At 42.2% G+C, this 15,900-nt stretch overlaps 1 protein-coding gene and 2 long non-coding RNA genes across 3 annotated transcripts; 1 reads left to right on the forward strand and 2 right to left on the reverse strand.

The window, feature by feature from the left end:
• Positions 1-454: 454 nt before the first annotated feature.
• On the reverse strand, positions 455-1,478 carry LOC146549484 (uncharacterized). Its single transcript, XR_014890351.1, has 2 exons — positions 1,395-1,478; positions 455-1,020 (listed from the first exon to the last, which is right to left on the reverse strand). It is a non-coding gene; the product is annotated as an uncharacterized LOC146549484 (long non-coding RNA).
• A 6,172-nt stretch (positions 1,479-7,650) lies between these two features.
• Positions 7,651-11,268, reverse strand: LOC146549485 (uncharacterized). The gene is made up of 2 exons (XR_014890350.1): positions 10,612-11,268; positions 7,651-10,492 (listed from the first exon to the last, which is right to left on the reverse strand). It is a non-coding gene; the product is annotated as an uncharacterized LOC146549485 (long non-coding RNA).
• Positions 10,230-12,527, forward strand: dlx6a (distal-less homeobox 6a). The gene is made up of 3 exons (XM_085261661.1): positions 10,230-10,536; positions 11,249-11,442; positions 11,687-12,527. The coding sequence occupies exons 1-3, from the start codon at positions 10,230-10,232 to the stop codon at positions 11,924-11,926; spliced, it is 741 nt and encodes a 246-aa protein (XP_085117787.1). The 3' UTR covers positions 11,927-12,527.
• The last annotated feature ends 3,373 nt before the right edge of the window (positions 12,528-15,900 follow it).

Raw genomic sequence — 15,900 nt, forward strand, 5'->3', positions numbered from 1 at the left:
TTTCCGACTGTGCTAGTTATCATGTAGGCTAACACATCAGGAGCTTAGTTTTAGATGATGTGTTCTTTGGCTCGCATCCACTGCCATGCATAAACCCCCTTTCACCTCAACTGAGCCGCTTCTCTCTCCCTGCAATTGCACAGAAACGCTCAGGTCATTCAATTACCACATCTCTGACTCTGCAATCATATTCTCAGCTGCTTTTGCTGGTAAAACATTTTCCCCCCAAAAAGTAAAAAATCAGTCCGTATCAATCAGTCACCAAAAGAATATGGGGGTGACAATAGTCAAGATGCACCGTGCTGCTCAAAGTTTTGATTTCATTCTTTTCCAATATTAAGTCTCACTCCAGCTGAAAAGCGTTTTGCTCCCGTGCTTCCCCTTTAAGTTTTCTGCAGAAAATCCAGCGTATAGGCCGGTGAATGTTTAAAATAAACAGCAGAGACACTGAATATTGCATGGAGAATTTTATTCACTTTCGAACAGTGAGATACACCCCGAATGTCTCATTTGCACTTGGCAGGTTTAATTACATTGCAATTATACAGGATTATTCATAAGTAACAATATAATTATTGAATTTCACACATTTAGCAATTTGGTTTAGCTACAGAATTTATGTAAATATTCAATGCATGATTCAAAAGCCCAAATTTTTACTCTGAAATATAAAATACAGGGTAGATTCTTATGTAATCTTTGAACTGACAACAGTTAGTGTGATAGATCTTAACTAAGAAAAGACTTTCATATTGCATACATACAGTGGGAAACATAAAAATCCGAACACCCTCACAGTGGAAAGGAAAGGAAAATCACTGACATTTATTATCATTCGTTTTCTGTCAGTTGATCTCTTTCCAATTAAATGGTTTTTTGGGGGGTTTTTTGTATTATACATGCAGGATTCGAACAGAATGTCAGTTGTGCGCACGTCAGCACTGAAAGTGGCCGAGGCGAGATCTTCCGCTGATTTCTCCTAAGTGCATACATGCAGGCAGAAGAGATGCTGGCTGAGGGCTAAACAGGGAAAAGACAAAAATGACAGGGATTTCACCACCGAATCCTTTTAGCGGGCCACTGACACATGAATGGGGGCAAAAGAGAGAGAAAGGAGAGAAGAGGGAGTGAGGGAGGGAGAGAGAGGGAGGGTGGGGGGTGGGGGGGGAGAGTAGACAACCAATTTGTGAGTAATGCAACTAAAAACTGACAAGTGTAATTTCATCCATCTGGGCCGATGTGTAAAAAGCGCTGCTCTGAACATTCCCCATGATTCCCCCTGATTGATCTTCCCCCGGTCTGAAACACCTATTATTAGCCACGAGCCTAATAGCACCAGGATGGCTCAGCGCTCTCCCAGGGGCCAATTCTCCGGTCATCTGCCCCTCACTCACCACAGCTGTGGAAACCAACCAGGGAGAGGGTGGAGAGACAGGGGGAGGCGAGGAGGAGATGGAGCTGCCAAGAGGGGATGGAGGCGTACCTATTGGATGAAGGGTGTGGGAGGGAGGGAGGTGAGTGAAAGAAAAAAGGGGTGGGGGGGTGCGGGGGGAGAGGTTGAAGGGGAAAGGGAGAGAGGGGTAGAGTGGGCATGAAGAGAGAAATGAAGAGGAGAGAAGGGGGCAGGATGGAGAAGAGATGGAGACAGTGGCTGGACATGGATTGGGGGGTGGTGATGGTGGTGTGGGGGTTGGAGAACATAAGAGGAACTGAGAGGGGGTGGGGGACACAAAGAGAGACAAAGTTATTCACAGGTATTTATCTTCCTTAAAAAAAAACCAATCAATCTCACTTTTGCCAAAAGTTGAAATGAAAAACATGCCACCGTATATTTATGCCCGTTTTAATTTTTCAGTCTGACCCATAATCATCTTTCAACTTCCAGGTGAGGAAGCTGCACTTACGCACTGAAAAGGTTAAGCACAAAGAACGATTGTCTGTTTTAAATTGAATGAAAACTCCAGCCTATCAGGTCGTTTTAGCGTTGATTGTAAAGTCTCAGTGCTTAAGGAAAGCACTGAGATCTGTATTATCCTTAAGCAATAACACTTCATTATTTGTCACTCTTTATATATTATTTTTGATTTTAAGCATTTCTATAAATCTTCTATAACCAGAAAACCCATAAGTTTGAGCTTTTGTTGTTCATTAGCAACACTTAATCGTATTTATATCTACTTAAAATTGTATTACAGTCTTTTACAAACATACTGCAAATCAGTGGCTCATATGGTAACCTTAGAGCTGACACTTAAATCATAAAATGTGATACATTTTTTAATAACCCCCCTGACAGTGTCAGATATGTTTGCAAGCAGTGATGATAAAAGTCAATGTTCAAGGTCCCAATGCCAGAGCTGCCATCCGGATGCCCCAAGGTTAGATGTCAACAATAAGAAAGTTTGCACGAAACACAAAGCTGAATGAGAAATGTTGATTGCTGTCTGCCCGTTTTTTTGGGTAATTTTTTTTTTTGTTTGCGATGGGTTGAGGTCAGAAGTCATCTGTTAATCGCCCCTTCAGTCTCTTTGATTGAGTGAGCCCTCAGGTGAGGCGTAATGCATTTTCAAGGGCAATGATGACAATAATTGGCTACCTTCACTTCACCAAAATGGACAAAGTCCTAAAAATGTCTCCACTCAAATCTGACAGTTCATTGCAAATGAAAATAAAGCCTGCGAAGGTTTACCAGGCGATGAATTAATAGCTGTGATATTATGAGGCTGGCTATAACCATGATCTCCTGGCCAGATTATTAAGTTGATCTGTGGTCTGTGGTTTTTGTTAACTCAGAGGACACTGGACACTGCTCACTAGTATTTCACAGCAGTGTAAATGCATGGCGTTGTTGGGGTGGGCTTTGCATCCATGTGCCTGCTCCATATTTTAAGGAGTTTGTGTGTTTCATTATTTTTGTTTGTTTTTTTTTGTGTGTGTTAGATATAATTGCATATTAAATAATTGGCTTCAGAGTAATTTAGAGAAGCTTGAGATTAATGCAATGGCTGTATCGCTGAGTGTAGCAATAATAACAAACCCAGGAGGGCCAAGATATGCACAAAGGGTCTGATAATGATTGTAGGGATGTTTGATTTATATATATATGTATATAAAATATGTAACATTTTATCTAAATAAAAGCAAAATCTTTATAAAGGTTTTAGCTTTAAAACTATATTTCAGGAATAATTTCTGCAAATGAAAAAAAAGCAGATTTTTTACAGATTTTTTAAAAGATTTTACACTTTTATCCACATTCACCTCATCCGAGGAAGCCTGTGTGTTTCTTGCAGGAACACGACCATATTTCTTAATAATAATAACAATAAAGCTACACTTAATCCACTGAGTTACACAAACTCTCTGTGAGCACAAAACCTTAAAAAAAACCCCAAGGCCTACGAGAGCAGCAGGTTTCAGGTAGGAGTGTCCAAAGGTTCAGCAAAGGTGCGCACCACCTATCACCTGACAGGCTCCTGCTAAGAAGCAGCAGAGAATGAGACGGGCTCTGCCAGCGCACTAGATTTCACCAGGTGTGACTCCCTTTCTCCTCACTTTCCTTCCACTTCAGCTCACACTGTGCTCTTAAATTTCACGCTCTTTTATTTTGCAGTCGGTGTCGGCTATTGTGAGCAGCACCTCCTTCAGCGGGGCATTCATCTCTATACGTGAGCCAGGACTTTCCTGTTTGAGGGCACGCTATTTGGTTATTAGTTTGCACCGTGTGCATTGGGGATATGTGTTGTGGGTGTTTTCTAAGGAGCAGTTTTATCTGCATGTATAGCCCCAACAACAGGATTAAAAAAAAAATGAGGCTCATTTTCTTATTTCTTACAAAGTTGAATCCTGTAAAAGACTAAATATATGTGCATATTTGTAGTCTAATATAACAAAAACATATTTTAAATATTCCTTTTGTTAGATTCATCTTATTTCCCAAGCAGATGAAGCTTATCTTATATGTTAGTGGGATTTTAAATGCTTAAAATCCCTTCATTTGGCCTGCCTGTGCTCTAAATCTGAGCATTATTGGACACATGTGTGTTGTGATCCACAGTTTAGACACACAGATTTAAATTTCTTTCTCCATTCTGTGGCTAAAACATCCTTTTCATCCCTCACATCTGTAAATGAGATTAGGTTCCCTAAGTGGCCACACTTTATTAAGAAGCCAACCATTTTAATGATTATTTCCCAAACAACAATACTGCTGTGTGCTACAGCCTTTTTTATTTTAATTTTAATTTTATCGTACTAGAGAACTCCTGCGAGGACGGACCAAGTTGTGATGGGATGTTTAGTGTCCACGAACAATTTATGATACCCCTTCCTAAAGGTTCACCATAATCCGTGTGACATTTCTCCATCCATCAGACTGCATGCCACATATGACGCGCACCGGTGGCGCGCTCAGACTCTGTGGAGGTTGCAAAAACCACCTGCCTCCTCAGACACAGACACTAAACCCTCCTCCTGCACCGCTGGCCCCTCAAACACTGACACGTAAAGCATACATTTAATTATATCACCTCAACGAAAATGATTTAATTAAGTTTGTAGCACGTTATTTAGATTCATATTATTTTTTAGATCAGGCGCAGTAGAATACCTACTATATGAACTGCAGAAGTGATTAACGTGATAATAATGACGAGGACCGTGACGATAATAGTAGCAGCAGCATAAATGTTATTATTAATAATAATAAGATAAGATAAGATATATTTTCCATACATGCTGTATATAAATATATAGCTACCAATTTAAGGAACGTGTATATAATTATATTTCGCTCTTTAATCTGCATCTTTTTTTCTGTAAAGTTTGCTCTTCATTTGTGCCTAATGGCCAAACATTTCAGGAGTTTGCTTAATGCTCCTCGTTGTCAAGTTTTCTTTACTAATTTCTGTCTTTCATTCTTTTTTCCCCCTTTCTCCTCTCTGTCACGACAGATGAAAAGGCGCTCTGATTATTCCAGAAGGTTGGGAAATAAATGATTGTCTTTGAAGTAGGCCCGGGCCTTGGACTACATTAGAAGCCAAGCATGTGATTTGCAACTGTTGAAGTAAAACCTTCACTCTGCTACAGAAAAAAAAAAAAGGAAAAATGAGGAGGGTGGCTTCTCGGCAAAAGAAAATGGTATCTTTGTTTGCTCCCCTTTGTTTATCAGGGGATTCTTTCTCATTTCCCCCCCTTTTTTTCATTTTTACTAATTCATTTCAATGGCTTTCAAACTGGAAAATGGAAATGTTGCTCCTGCCCTCTATTTCGGCGGCAGCGTCCTGGCAACAGAGCAATTTTCTATCATCAGGGATAAACGGCATCGAACAGTACATTCTGATAAAAAAAAAAAAGGAAAGAAAGAAAAAAAGCCCATGATTGCTGGCCTTCCTGTCTGTCATCTACCGACCAAATCCTCTCCTTCAAGACCGACCACTGTGCTGTCAGACCTAATAATGTCGCGTATTAAGTCGAGAGAGGGGGGAAAGGGGGGACTACATGCACCCCCGGTTCTCACTAGTCTTATTTGTCACCAACATTAAATTCAGATCAACTTTTTGTATGTAGCTCCTTTGTTATTTACTCCTTTGTACAGGAACAGTGAGTTAGGCGTGTGCTCGCCGAGTTATAGCGTAACAGCCTAAAATAAAACAAACTGCTATATTGTTAATTCTTCGCAACAAATGCCCTAAGCAGCCTTCTGCAGTCTTCCTTATTATTATTATTATTATTATCATTATTATTATTATTATTTTACTTTCATCGCGTTATCAAATTCAGTGGCTTTGAGGCCGTTTTCATTAATCCAGTTACGCTTCACCAGCTCGTTTGCCTTCGTATTTTGCCACCATTTCAGAAGCAAACGAGCAAATATAAACACCATATGACTGGTGCAGGAAACTAAGCAATGCAATCACTCAGGTGGACCTAAACATTCAATATAGGAAGGCGACAAAAGAAACAAGCGGTCTTAATTAGAACATGGGCCCTAAGTGGGTCCAGTGCAGCTTCAGTCGTGCCAAATTAAATCCATTAGTCTACGAGAGGCTGTGAAGACTCAGTGATGCAAGCCTGTGCTTATTTGTGGTCATTTAGCTCAACTACGATGGGTCCATCTGAAGGCCGTTGCCTGCACCTGGGGGCCATCCATGCATGTGCCAATTTTGCTATTTAACCGAGAGATAATGCAATCCTAATTTATGATGCAAAAGTTATGGTAAACAGTCGTCTGCCTGGCAGCGCTTGGTTATCTTTATAGCAAAACCACACTCATTTTTCTCGGTGTAGTTGCACGTTTTTACAAATCACATCAAAGCCTGGCGTAAGCGAGTTTGCATTAGTGCGCTGTGCGCAATTTGCGTGCGTAAAAGCGTCGAGCCGCCATTTGGACACGGATGAACTGTACTGATCGGTGATCGTTTTCGGGCGGGTGTGTGTGTGTGTGTGTGTGTGTGTGTGTGTGTGTGTGTGTGTGTGTGTGTGTGTGTGTGAGGGCGGTTTGCTCCAGTGAATCCAGTTACAATGAACCACGTTATGCTGACAGCTGTGTGTGGCATGCATCTGCGCTTCTCTTTTGCCACTTCCCGCCCTTCGCACGGCAGAGATGGAGAGCAGTCGACGCCTGGCTGTCTGTGAAGCGCCAGTGGCTTTGCGCTGTGGAGAAGGGAGACATGTTGTTTAAGTGCCTCCCGGTGTCTTTCTGCAGTGACTTGCCTCAGCGTCCTCAACCGCTCCTAGTCCCTGGGAAGCCAAAGAAGTGGCTTTCCATGGGAGCCAGTCAATAGCTGTTAGTGGGACCGACCGCAAACACCCAGCCTCTCATTTACAGTTATGACCTATGTTCTGTTGGAACTCTGTGTTAACGCTCAGATACGATTAACACGTGTGGCCAGATAGACTGAAAAAGACACGCGGTGCTAAAACAGGCAGTGACACGCATTCAGAAAGAGGTGGGGAGATCACATTTACGCATGTATAGATCACCTTATCCACAAGCGTGCTGATATTACCAATTTAGGTTATGTCCTATCGGCTGTGTTAACCACAACATGCCGTTAAGTTCCACCTGTAAATGCAGGCGTGCAAATCTTCTCAGTTTCCATGTACTGCCGTCACAGACAGTGGATGTTAGGGGAAATCCCAGGCCTGATACAGACCCGGCGTTTGGATATTGGAGTGATTTTAAAGAGTCATTCATCAGCGTTTATAAGACAGCAGGAAATAAAGACCACTTCTGTTAAACCAGCACGGCCATTGATTGTGCTGAAGGTCAATCATCTACTTAGGGACAAAGTGATTTCTAGATTTGCAGCTGAACGCTGCTCATTTTGTGATTGACATTTTGTCGAGCTGAAATATAAAATAATTTTTCTCCAGAATAAGGCCATGAACTTGTATAATCCAAGATTAACCGGAGACATGATACAGCAGGTAAAAAATGACTCAAGGGTGTCATTTTTAAAATATATAATTTTTATAGGATAATTGTTTTTGCTTCTGTTCTTTTTAGTAATAAAGTACAATTAAAGTTTTTTTAAACAGTCCACTGATTACATGTTATATGGGTCGCTGTTTGCAATCAGACACGGCTGTCAGCACGCGTGCAAAAAGCCCAGATCTTAAACATTTCAAAAACACCAAGGTCGAGTATGTCATGTTCTCTCCATTCAAGCAAATCCGTCCTTTCACCACTTCACTTAATCTCGGTGTGCACAGAAACACGCCTGCAGGGACGTCGAGACTTTGACATTACCCGCACAGTCATCTTAATCTTAATAATTCCGATGGTGGCGCGCTTGTGATGCTGCAAAAAAACAAAACAAAACAACAACAACAAAACCTGGGGAATGAAGATGTCTCATATAACGAAGGCTGGGGTTTTAAGTCCGCGGGGAAGCGGCTAACATCACTGCAAAGCATGTTCGTGTTTGTAGTAGGACTCAAAGGCGATTAGAAAAGCTATCGGATCTGGTTTCTCCTCTGCGTGTCCAAGTGGAACACGGGCAGGGGAATTGGCCACTATGCTAGATCACTGAGGGGTGACCAAGGTGGGCTGACTCATTCCAGGTCTGCGAGGCCACACTCTTTGCTTAAAATAGCGAATTACAAGAGGCAATAAAATCATTCGTCAATGTCAGCAAAAGAAGCTCTTACCTGCAGCCCTCCCGACGACAAAAGAGCAACTCTGATTAATCTGAATCAGACTCGCTTAATCTAAAGGACTCTGCAGGAATAAAACAAATCCATGTGGATGCCTTCGGCTGCAACACATCCCTGCCTCTGTGCTCCCCTCCTTGCTCCGCTGCTGTAAAATGATTATCCGGCTGGGTTGTGCACTTTTAAATCCCACAAAGTAAATAACAACCGTAGCTGACGATAATAGCAAGGTACCAAGTTCTTGTTACAGAAAAGGAGAAAATTGAAACTAAACGCTGCATTTAGACAACCATTTTTGATAAGAGGATAATTGAGGCCACACTGGCGTATAATTAGGGGATAATTTATGCTATATCCACTTTTATTCCACCCTCCCAAAATAAATCCAGTCCATAATCATTACAGGCGAATTGTTCTTAATTTTATAGCTGCAATTTGAGTAAAGTGTGGCCGCTAATCAAATAGGTTTTCGTAGTAACTTGATTGCAACCATAATTATTTTGCGTCGCCTTTTTTTTTTTTTTGTTAAATCGCTAAATGCCACATTGCGTGGAAAAAAATGCTGAAAGTGGTGCAAAACATGATTTGAATACCTATTGCATTATTATAAGCGGAAATAGCATTTTATTCTTATTTGCTACTCGAACATGGCAGCCCTTGGAGACAAACTGTATAATTTACATATATTGAGGACCCTATCAGGCCTCATATTGCAACAGGGATAAAAGACACTGTCAGTTTATCCGGGTATCCACCCTTCTATCTGCAAAATAACCTATTGTACCTCAGGCATATTGTTATTTGATGTGTCACATGTACGGTATTTTGAATTGTCTGAGGATCCTTAATCATATGGTCAGTAGCCCCGGGAAAAAATGAACAGTTATAATATATGTTACTTTCAGAGCAGAAGAGGGTGGGGTTTGAAGAGGGGGACAGCTCATTAGGCAAACATCAAAGCAAATACTACACTGCAAAAAACAACAAAAAAAGTGTTTTTCTTATCAAATAGGCTGTCAAGATAAAAAATAAAAATGAAAAAGTTAAATTAAATTAAGAATAACAATTCAAGTCTAAGATAAACTTTCGCTCACTTCCAGATCTACTCCACCTGTTCCAGGTGTTTCCTTGGCATTAAACGCGTCACTCTCCCGCTATAGGCATTAATATTTTAAGTGTCACAAAATGTAAAAACCTTAAAAGAGCCACATAGTGCAGCTGGGATTATTCTTTACTCTTTTATAAATTTGACTGAAAAATCCTTTTTCAAATAAAATTATTGCTGCTTTGAGGAGATTGGTGTTAATAGTATTATTTTTTTTAATGTAGGGTAAAATAATTCAGTTTCGGTTTGAAATCGATTCAGCTATTCCCGAACACGTGTTTGTGTGATGCTTTCCTATATGCAATTACTTCCTCAGCAAATGAGGACCTAAAGCCAGAAAAGTAAATAGGGGAAACGTAAAGACTGCCCGCTTCAGATTAAATCAAAGTGCACGCTATATGTTGCGCGTCGCGCGTAATTTGGAGTTTGGGTTAAAAAACAAAATCGACTCGGCAGTTTCCAAAAGAGCGGAGGTTTTTTTTTTCTCTCTCCCTTTTTTTTAAACGTGTGGGGCTTGTCTGTAGGAATTAGGCGTCTTTCCCACCACATATTATTTCCCCCATAGTTGTGGTGGGAGCTGGTAAGGTGGGTTAACTCCAGCTCAAGTCTCCGTGAAGCGCAGAGCAGTGATGACGTTGGGTTGGATGACCAATCGGGAGGCGCTGCCCTTTGGAGACAAACCATTTTACTTGTAGTGTCTGCATCAAGTCTGGAAGCAAGGGCTCAATTTTAACAGAATCCACCTTAAAATCTCTCCCTTAACTTATGCCTACCTTCCACCACTTTGAGTGAGAATATCACAGGACAAGGGGGGGAAATAAAGACGCCTCTGGAAAAATCGGGTGTTAATAGGACAATATCTGCTCGCGGTGGAGAGAGGGGAGAGAGACAACAGCACAGCGAGAGAGAAAAAACCGATTTGGTCTTGAGAGAGAGGGGGGTGAGTGCTCTCAAGGCAGAAAATTCGATGATGACCATGACTACGATGGCTGACGGTCTGGAGGCTCAGGACTCGTCCAAGTCTGCTTTCATGGAGTTTGGACAGCAGTCGCACTCACAGCAGAGCTCCCCATCGATGGGCAGCGGCCACTACCCGCTGCACTGTCTCCACTCCGGCTCACACTCTCACCACCAGCACGACAACACCCCGTACCCCGGGAGCAACACCTACAACAGGTCGTTACCTTACCCTTACGTGAGCCATCCACACCACAGCCCGTACCTGCCGTCCTATCACAACAACATGGGAGGACAGACAAGGTTAGACGGCACAGGTAAGAGACCCGCGTTTTTCGCCAGCCAAATGGAAAATGCACCACAGCGTGCTCGACAGTGCCATTAGAGCATACCTCCTTCTTCTTCGTTTTCTTTTCTTTTCTTTTTTTTAGTGCGGGTGGTCCACAGTGGGGATCGAACATTTCTCCATGCCAGCCTCGTGGTGTCATGCCCAAATCACCGCACGGCCGCTCCAAATTCGGGAATTATCTTTCGAGCGTAGGCGGGCGATCGCGAAAATTGTGCGTAAATGGCACCGGATAATTCAAGATCCAGCCTTCTTTTTCTTCCTCCGCCGTCCCCTCCTAGCACTCCCTTCGGTTCCCCCACAAAATCTGCTTCAAATGCCCGGGGTGTGATCATGTCGACCGTGCAATCCTCACCAACTACTCGTGGAAATTAGGCCCGCACGCCTTGAATGTTGTAATTAGCATTTAATTGACATGTCATTACCAGCAATATCCTAAATATGACAGCGTATGAGGATTGCGGGCTGCCTCGGCGCTTAAAGCCAACGAGGGAGAGAGAGATGTCAGCGTTTATCAGCCAGAATTTTCATTGTTTTTTTCTCACATTGTTTGTCCCCCCTCGATTTACTCTTTACCGCAACTATATATATTTTTTCAGCGTGCTTCCTGCACACAAATGAACGCGTACAGCGTGCCTGTGGGCTTGAACAATAATAATAACGTTTGCTTGTTTTTGTTGCAGAGCAGCAGAAGACGACAGTGATCGAAAACGGGGAGATTCGTTTTAACGGCAAAGGCAAGAAGATTCGCAAACCTCGGACAATTTATTCCAGTTTGCAGCTTCAAGCACTGAACCACCGTTTCCAGCAAACACAGTACCTCGCTTTACCGGAGCGCGCCGAGCTGGCCGCCTCTCTAGGACTGACGCAAACACAGGTATGAGGAGAAACGCGCACTGCTTTACATTTTAACACTGCCTCCAGAAACAAAATGTACTGTATCAGTTTGGTAATTTTAATAAACGTTGTATTTTGATTTCTCACTTTATTAATCTTGTGTGCTTCTATATTTTGTATATTAATTATATTAAAAGACGAAATGTTGCGTAAATACAACTGACCTCCATGTGGGATCTTTATCCTTAACTAACGGCGCGCGCCCCTCTCGTCCTCTCCCGCAGGTAAAAATTTGGTTTCAGAATAAAAGGTCAAAGTTCAAGAAGCTGCTGAAGCAAGGCGGTAACCCGCACGAGAGCGAGCCCATCCCGGGCTCCCTGTCCCTGTCCCCGCGCTCTCCGAGCATCCCCCCAATCTGGGACGTGTCGGCCTCATCCAAAGGAGTAAACATGCCGGCCAACAGCTACATGCCCGGCTACTCTCACTGGTATTCCTCCCCACATCAAGACTCAATGCAGAGATAGACTGACGACGAAAGCAAGGTCAGGGAGCCTGTCTTGGAGAGGCCTCCGGATCTCGGCAATGCAGTTTCCAACGTAGCCTACAATTTGTGTCAGCTCAGAAACTGGATGCTGGAGAGGAGCAGGCAACAACAACAACAACAACAACAACGAAAAAAAGCCCCCTCTCTCTTCCACTCCTTTGCTGAAGGATGAGACACAGCCAAGCCTCGGTGTGTGATGATGATGACACAAACAAGGGAACTAACCATTTTTAGCGTACATGGCTGTTCAGTGGGCTCGCATTTGTTATGCTTTCATTCTTGTCACCATCTGAACCGTCAATATACCAAATATTATCAGTGACATTTTAGCCACTTTGGACAAAGACTGCTCACACTCTCTATGCGCTGCTGTGGCGCCCAGAAACCTTTTTTTTCTTTTGCCATGGTGGACTGCTTTTTTTTTTCAAAATTTTCTTCCTTCAATTTTTTTCCCTCCCTGATTGTTTCTCCAACATGCAAAACCAAGCAAATTGTCTGTCTGTAAATATAATCTGCGATTTTAGTTGTACATACACTTTTTATGTTTTGTCAGATTGAGTAAACGGTGACTCAAAAACAGACTCCTGCTGTTCCATGATTTCAAAAAAAAAAAAGAAGAAGAAGAAATGGGTGGGGGTGGGGGGAAGAAGAAAAAGATATTCATTTTAATCTAGGCCTTTTTTGTGCGTCATATTGGGCCAACATCACGTCCAAAAAAGGGCCTATTTCCCGTCTCCCTGGTGTGTGCAAGCTCAGAGCAGACAACACGAGCATAAGTTAATGACACGGTGCTCACTGAAAAGCCCATTTCACTAGAGTAAACATTTTAAATAAATCCAATGAATGAAAAACTCCACAGTATATAGATTTATCAAACGCACTCAGCACCAGAGGAAATTAACTTACCCTCAACCCGCCGCTGCCTACATTCACCTCGAAAGACATTTGCTCCAGGTCCAGCTTATCTTGTCATTTTCACCCTCAATTATTAGAAGTATTGACAAAATGTTTTCTCCCTTCTCTCCGTCCTAATGCAGGCCGTTAAATGCCAAGCTCCGCGGGATCGATGCTGAACAAAGCAGCCAGCTGCAGCGGCGTTCAATATGAAGGAGATATTTGGGACAATTTGTGGGTTTTTATCCAAGTGAGGCTTTTTTTCTCTCTCCCCCATTCTCATAAATGCAGACATAATTAGGGTAATTTTTGATGTAGCCCGCTGATTACAGCGTTTTTACCGTCAAAGATAATTACCTGTAATTTTCTACCACTTTTAATACTAAAAGGCATCTTTATTTGGATTTGAGGTAGCACAGATGGAACAAAAGGGAAAATTATTCGGTTATTCATATACAAATTGCTGAGAAGAGTGAGCGCTCGGGATATTATCTGAAATTACAACGCTGAAAAGCTTCATGCAGCTGTCAAGTCGCGGATGTCCCACTGGCGCACATTCAGCATACCTGGGCCCCCAGGCTGGGGCCTATCTGCTCCTGGGCCATGATCGGGCTGCAGGGAGCCGAAAGCAGCAGTCGAGTAAACATCAACAGAGCTCATAAATACGCAGTCGCGCATATTCAGCACCAGAAAATGACGATTTTTAATGGCTTTGATGAGTTTCAGATAGATAGATAGATAGATAGATAGATAGATAGATAGATAGATAGATAGATAGATAGATAGATAGATAGATAGATAGATAGATAGATAGATAGATAGATAGATAGATAGATAGAGCTACAGTAGATGGGGGTGGGGAGTGAGAGATGTGTCACTTGCTCTGCGATGCTCACACTTCTCACATAAAAGCTGCAAGCACTGGACAACATTTCATACAAATTTTCATACAAATTGTACCACATTAAATCTCGAAAAGGCTTCCACAATCCAAACAGCCTCTCTTTAAAAGAATATATATATATATATAATATATATAAAGTAAATCAGATTTTAGATTTCTTTGTCTAAATCTATATAATAAAGTAAAGTGAAGGGTGAAGGGTGTCGTCGCACCTTATCTAAGAATGGAAGCTGTGACAGAAAATATAAGACTCATCCTTACCTTCCTCCGCTTCTCTAACATAGACTAAACCCCCCAAAAAAGCGCTGCACGGTTTTTACTGCTGGTGGTTGAATAAGCAAATCCAGGTGGAAAAGTGTTTGCACACCCCGGTAAGCTCTTATATATTGCCTGCAAAATTAGCTGTTATTACTGTCACTGTTTAGTGATGGCGAGCTTGAAAAAAAAAAGCCCTCTGCAATCAAGAACCAAGCGCATCTTTGCAAATTATAGGTAATTGTCAATGTCCAGATTATGATAATGGAGGCCCTAATCCTGGAGAATAATTATTGTGGAGTGTTACAGTTGAAGCTGTCCAGTAAAGCTAACTGTCATTATTTAGACTCGATTTGCAAAACGGGGGGAAAACTAGCTGAGTGGAAAATGTTCGGTTGGGAAATAAACGGAGGCTCTCGATATAATGGCACCACAAGTGTGTGTGTGTGTGTGTGTGTGTGTGTGTGTGAGAGAGAGAGAGAGAGAGAGAGAGAGAGAGAGAGAGAAAGGTGTGTGTCTTTGTGTGGTTTGTCTGTGTGTGTATGTGTGTGTTTGTATGTGTAGGAGACATATAAACCCGTGTGTGCCCGTCTGTTCGCGCGCCAAAGTGTTCTTGATCACGTGCACGTGCCCTGTTAAATTTTTACATTTCTGGAGTGACACACTAGCATCGCAGTGACCGCTCTGCAGTTTCGTTCACAGCAGAAATCGTGCTTAAAGCAGCAGAGCTGCCAGTGCTTTAGGGACAGCGTTTCCTATAGCTGTGTGTGTGTGTGTGTGTGTGTGTGTGTGTGTGTGTGTGTGTGTGTGTGTGTGTGTGTGTGTGTGTGTGTGTGTGAAGTCTATTCAGTGGGCTGCAATCAGGAAGAGGGTTCTGTGTCAGGTGGAAATGGTAACTTGCATGGGTCAGTGTGTGGGTCAGATGCAGCATTGTTTAGTGTATGTTGTGAGAGAGAGAGAGAGAGATAAAGTGAGAGAGAGAGAGAGAGAGAGAAGGGGAGGCATTTTGTGTGCAACATTTGTAAAAACTCACTTATGTGATCTTGGCGCATATGGTCGGGCAGATTCAGTTAGATCAATTCTCTTAAGTTTGTCACAGTGGCACGGTTTGTTTAATGGATTTTTTTTTAACCCCCACTGGCAGAGCTGGTATTATCGGCTGCTAATGACATGTTCAAACTGTGTAGGATTTTCTTCCTTTTTCTTTTCAGTTCTTGCATTTTTTAAGCAGGAAGGTGGGCTGTGTACGGCGGCCGGGAGTGGCAGAGCTCTGGAGCCGGTCTACCCCCACAGGAATGCGGATTGTCTCAGATCTCCGTGCCGCCCCCCTCGCCTCCTCTCTTGCCATTCAAAGCGACTAATTGTAGGGGACACAAAGAAGTGAGAAAGGCTGCAGACCGTCTGCAGGAAGAAGCGGGCACTTCCCTTACAGACTATCTTAAAGACTCAATCAGGTGCAATAATAATAAGAATAAAAATATGAAGAAGAATACGGGGACTGACTGAAAAATATGAATTATTACTGTATCATGAGCAAATCCTATCATGTTACCATTTGTCTGATAAAATTAAAAATGACATTAAGAAGATAAGCTACTGCCGACTTACTGTAGCAATAATAGATGCAATATTACAGAACAAATACACCCAGCTCGATTCAGTAAAATGTGATTGGTGTGGTCGGCTGACGCTTACCATTGCCTGTATCGTTCCTTTTACAGGTATTTATCTTGACAAATGTTTGCTTGATGTAAGCTCAGTCAGAAATTTGCCCTTTAATTTTTCCGATTTTGCATTCATCGCAAATGGATAAACTGCCTTCATTCAAATATGTTTTTTTTTTAAATTGTCATTTCTTAGGAAAAAAATAGACTAAATTTTACCTGCAAAAATCTTTTCAG

The sequence above is a fragment of the Mchenga conophoros genome, linkage group LG22 (assembly GCF_057382185.1).
Source record: "Mchenga conophoros isolate Kocher_MC1m ecotype Shallow Benthic linkage group LG22, M_conophoros_male_GT1.1, whole genome shotgun sequence".
NCBI lineage: Eukaryota > Metazoa > Chordata > Actinopteri > Cichliformes > Cichlidae > Mchenga > Mchenga conophoros.

What these genes read in the sequence shown, in the direction of transcription:
- dlx6a (XM_085261661.1), top strand. Translation starts at nt 10,230, where the DNA reads ATGATGACCATGACTACGATGGCTGACGGTCTGGAGGCTCAGGACTCG. An exon ending in GACAAGGTTAGACGGCACAG is followed by an intron (nt 10,537 to 11,248) that starts GTAAGAGACCCG and finishes TTTTTGTTGCAG; the next exon opens with AGCAGCAGAAGACGACAGTG. An exon ending in TAGGACTGACGCAAACACAG is followed by an intron (nt 11,443 to 11,686) that starts GTATGAGGAGAA and finishes CCTCTCCCGCAG; the next exon opens with GTAAAAATTTGGTTTCAGAA.